Source organism: Lolium perenne, chromosome 2 (assembly GCF_019359855.2).
Source record: "Lolium perenne isolate Kyuss_39 chromosome 2, Kyuss_2.0, whole genome shotgun sequence".
In the NCBI taxonomy this organism is placed as follows: domain Eukaryota; kingdom Viridiplantae; phylum Streptophyta; class Magnoliopsida; order Poales; family Poaceae; genus Lolium; species Lolium perenne.
In genome coordinates this window covers 14,055,616-14,060,730 of record NC_067245.2, presented here as the reverse complement: position 1 = coordinate 14,060,730, position 5,115 = coordinate 14,055,616, and the positions used below count along the sequence as shown (strand labels likewise).

Below are 5,115 nucleotides of genomic sequence, written 5' to 3'. Positions count from 1 at the left end.
TTCTTGGTCTAAAAGTAGTGACCAATATTACCATTAACTTCAATACATACACGTTCTTGGGTGACAAAAATGATCAACCCATTAACATCGCTTAAGATCAAAACCTTTCGTCTGCATTACTTGATGTAAGAACGGCCATTTAACCTTGGCATAAGATTTCTCAAAGTGTATTTTCGGAAGAATATGCTTGTAAAGTTCATGGATTGTTTCCTGCAAAATTACGACACCCTTTAAAATATGTCTACCCGTCACAAAGGTTGTCTGAGTTGGGTAAATAACCATGTGAGCCACCTCTGTAGCTCGGTTAGCACCCACCTTTGTACATCTAACAAGTCTTGTATGTCCTGTCTCGGCAGTGGAGTAGGAGCTTTCCTTCCACTATCACTCCCCCAGATTTGCGAGATCCAATCTTGCTACGGCGGTTCGATGAATCAACATCTGAATTCCGACTTGGGAACCTGACAACTGCTTGCCAAACCTGCATCTCTGTTTTGATTTAATCATCTCCACATATAGTACTATGTGCTCTCTTTTGATTGTCAGGGCAGGAACCTTCCCCGGCGATTGCATTTGCATTAAACGAAACCTCAACCCAAAGCCTCGGAAGTCAAAATAACTATTTCCGGTGCAGAGCATCCTCCGTAGCCGTCACTCCCACGGGAAATGTTCTTTCTGTTCTCTCGTTTTCCAGATACTCCGAACTTTGAACGGGCCATTTGTTTTGTGAGCCTGCCATGATTTGCCCTTTACATTTATTATTCGTTTACAATTCTCTCTGTTGACTTAAGCTAGATGAGCTGTATGATCCCGTCGCTAACAGTTTTGTACTGTACTATAAAAAACAGTGTTGTACTGTAGCTAAAATAAGTACGTATGATTATACTAGCTTCCAACTACTCCGGGGTACTCCGCCTATAAAACACCTGATTCCTTCGCTAATTATTGCCATCGTTCTACAAAGATGAAAAGTCATACGTGCTCTCCTTCTCACTAATCTCTTGATCTATCTTCGCTTCATAACAAACAATCGCAGGCTTGCAGGTTCAATCAGGACAGAAGCGTACGGTGTGTGTCTCTTTCTCTCTCTCTTTATATTTCTAGAGATTTCCTCTTTTTTACTTTTGCCTTATTGTATCAACGTTTATTAACTTTTACATATCTTATACAACGTCTACCTAGTTAGCTGCGTTGTCGTGTTCAAACGAATGCATCCAGCTTTTCAATATGAGGAAAACAATAAATGTGGTAATTTATTGATTATGCCACAACTAGATCAAAAGTGGAGATATTTTTAAAAAATGGTATAATCTCTCAAAATTACAGGGTGAAAAAAGAATTTACTTGTATTTCTATGATGGAAATGGTATTGGCTGAATTTCAACAAGAATTATGTACACAACTATATATTATATGAGTTTAACTACATATGTACTGTAAAGCTAGTATTTTTATGTGGTACTACATATGCAGTAATTAACATATATGTGAACTTTTGCTAGGCTGGTTACCTCCACGAGAGCCTGATGTACACCGAAATGGCTGTAACGCCGTGTTTGACTGTAATAGCGTTGTTACTCACTATGATTGTCATAAAGCTAGTTATAAGAAGAATAGTTGGTCCAGTGCAGAATCAAAGACCTGTTCCACCTGTTGTGAGTTGGGTTTATATGATGTCAGCTTTGCCTACACTTCTTACGAAAGGCCAGCAAGTAGTGATCCAAGACATGCATACAAAGTTAGGCAGCGTGTTCACGTTAAGCTTTTTTGGGGTGAAGAAAGTTACATTTCTAGTAGGGCCAGAGGTCACGGCTCATTTTTATCAAGCGCCAGAATCCGAGATCAGTATAGACAATTTGTATGAATTTACTGTGCCCATTTTTGGCAAAGGAGTTCTGTATGACGTGGATTTGGCAACAAGAAGCAGGCAGATCCGGTTTTGCACCGATGCTATACAACCAATGAAGTTGAAAAACCATGTTGACTCTTTGGTTCATGAAGTGCAGGTAAAGCTTATTTTTATTATGTTTACTCTTACTGCTACCATTATTGTGTATTGCAAATATACTTTAAATAATGGTTTCACCAAATGAAATTAGTATGAAATAGTTTGGAGTTTGAGCTTTTCAAACATTAGAATAATGAAACTTGGATACAAACTAAGATATGGTCAACTCAGGAGTTGATTTGATAGAAGACAAACTTATTTCCGAGATTGATAAATTCATTTTGAGATAATGGCAACTGTCCACATATACAGATCTTAATGTCTATTGTTGCCGGGAGCATTTTGGCCACATATGGAGCAAGTTCAAACTTGACCTTTTGCTTTTCAATCTTGTTGTCTACTGTCTTACTTGCGACTTTAGCATCAGCTTAGCAATTAGAGATGGGGATGTTATATTTCCCCCTATGGATCACGTGACCATCTTTATTTTTGTCCTTCCTCTGTATATGACACTGTGTTCCGAAATATTTAAATTTGAAGCTTGAAGCTTTAAAACTTGTTTCCTAAATATGATCAAGCTAGTATCTCACGATGTGTTCAAATACATTTTTAGGATTACTTTTCAAACTGGGGTGAGGAAGGCACAATTGATCTAAAGCAAGAGATTGGGAACATGCTCATGTTGATCGCTGGTAGGTGTTTGCTTGGAGTGGATATCCGGGGGAAGATGTTAGTCGAAGTCTCCACTCTCCTGCATGATATCGATCACAATGGCTTGCACTTATTCAGCTTCTTTTTCCCATATCTTCCAATCCCATCACACCAGCAGCGTGACAAAGCACGCACTAAACTAGGACAAATGTTCGGTAATATTGTGAGATTGCGTAAAAACTCGGGCCGTATTGGTGTTGATGTGTTGCAGAACTTCATAGACTCGCAATACAAGGATGAGTACTCCATGTCTGATGATGAAATCACCGGGTTACTCATTGCCTTGCTATTCGGTGGGCACCACTCGAGCTCAAACACTGCCACTTGGACGGGAGCATGTTTACTCAGCCATGAAAAGTATTGTGTTGCTGCAATTGAAGAACAAAAGAAAGTCATGGGAAAATACGGAGATCACATAGATTACAAGATCTTATCGGAGATGGGTACCTTACATTTCTGCATCAAAGAGGCATTAAGAATGCACGCCACATCATCACTACTAATCCGCCATGCAAAAAAGAGCTTTTGTGTGCAAACTAGAGAAGGCGCCACCTATGAGATTCCTGAAGGGCATACCCTAGCAAGCTCTACGGTAGTTAGCAACAACCTGTCATACATTTATAAAGATCCACATATTTATGATCCATATCGTTTTAGTGAGGGGAGAGAGGAGGATAAAGTTGGTGGAAAGTTCTCTTACACATCCTTTAGTGGAGGGAGACATGCTTGCTTGGGAGAGCATTTTGCTTACATGCAAGTCAAAGTGATATGGAGCTATTTACTAAGGAACTTTGAGCTCAAATTGATTTCTCCATTTCCAGAAGATGAATGGGAAAAATTTATTCCTGGTCCTAGAGGGAAAGTGATGGTTAGTTACAAGAGGCGTCATATAGTTAGCACTTAATTTGTGAATTATATTGGGTTGCTTGTATGAGCGTGGATGCAAGATGCTAAATTTGTATCACTATAAGCATAACAATGTATTTAAATGCATGGAGTGAGAGAGACTTGGATAATGTACCCAGAAATAAATAAAATGATTGGTATATATGGGTTTTGATGTGTCTCATTGTGCATTGTGCCACCTGGTCATTATGGTACTATGAAGTTTCATAACAAAATATTTAACATAAAAGTTCCTAGTTGAACCCAACTTACAATAAGAGAAAATAGAAACCCAAATCCAAGTCCATAAAGATTTGAGGAGAAAATGACAAGAAACCACGACAATTGAGGCTTCGGTGTCACATGACCACATGTTGGAGGCTAAGCGACACATGAACACCAACTCAGGGGCAGGCTCGCGACAGACAGCACTGATTTCACGTTTGGCCTAGTTTAACCACATTTCTATCAAGTTGGGCCCACTGTCAGGTGCCACGTGTCCATGCTTTGACAGTGGGCGTGGACGGCCGTTAGGTCTGCGTGTTAAGTGGTTCTGGACAGCTCATCTCTCTCTCCTTCGCTCACTTCTCTGCCATAGCTGTCGACAGAGCCTCCCAACGCCGTCGCCGTGCCGCCACCAAGCTCTGCCGCCGTGCCGCCGGAATGGTTTCCTGGAGCGACGAAGACGAATCTCCTGATGACTTGAGCTCTCTAGGCACCGAGGTTAGTGATTTCCGACCCACTCTGTGGAAAATCTAGGGTTAGGGTTCATAGTAATTTGGGGGTTTCTGATTTGAGCTCGATTTTTGGGGTTTTTACTTTGTACATTTGTCGCTCTGTTAGGGTCCCAATAGCATGTATGACTCCGATTATTGTGGAAGAGCCGATGATGGAGAAATGTCTGTGCTTTGCAAATGTAACTGTGTGGCTGTCAAGCATGTTGCCTTTGAAGGATGCTGGACTGGCAGGAGGTTCTTGGCGTGTCCAGGGGAGGTCTGTGTTAGACATGATCTCAGTTGCAGTTATACATCATTAGATTTGATGCATTGTGTGGTACTAATTGTTGACTGTCATGCCATTTACATTTTAGGATGGAGAAACATGTGACTTTGTGCACTGGGTTGATGAAGTTCGGCCTGCACCCCTTTGCAAGTCCCTGTCCAAGCTTTGGGAAATGTATGATACCTGCAAAGAGGTCAGATCCCCCACTTTTTGATTACTTTCTCTCTTTCCCTGCAAAGAATAGTATTTTAGTAAGGCCCGACTTCATGTACAAGTCTCCTTTATTGGTTTATCTTTCATTAGTATCCAAACCCGTGTCCGTGAAAACTTGAACTTTGGTGGTTGGGTTGTACATCATCCACTTCTCTAACCAAGAGATAGGCTCACTTTATATCACAGAAGGCCCCTACCGTGGCATCCTTCATTTATAGAAGGTGGAATTTACGAGAGAATGGGATACCGAATTATGAAATTACTAAGTGTCTACCCATTGGATCATGCCCTCCTTGAGACTGGGGTTTGCTCTATGCATAACAAGAGAAAACGCTTCTCTAAAGAACCTATAGTACATT

The 5,115-nt window shown here is 40.8% G+C and overlaps 1 protein-coding gene across 1 annotated transcript; it reads left to right on the top strand.

The window, feature by feature from the left end:
- Window positions 1-953: 953 nt before the first annotated feature.
- LOC127331249 (obtusifoliol 14-alpha demethylase) lies at window positions 954-3,723 on the top strand. Its single transcript, XM_051357327.2, has 3 exons — window positions 954-1,065; window positions 1,500-2,003; window positions 2,559-3,723. Exons 2-3 carry the CDS (start codon window positions 1,524-1,526, stop codon window positions 3,558-3,560), a joined length of 1,482 nt encoding a protein of 493 aa, XP_051213287.1. The 5' UTR covers window positions 954-1,065; window positions 1,500-1,523; the 3' UTR covers window positions 3,561-3,723.
- Window positions 3,724-5,115: the final 1,392 nt, after the last annotated feature.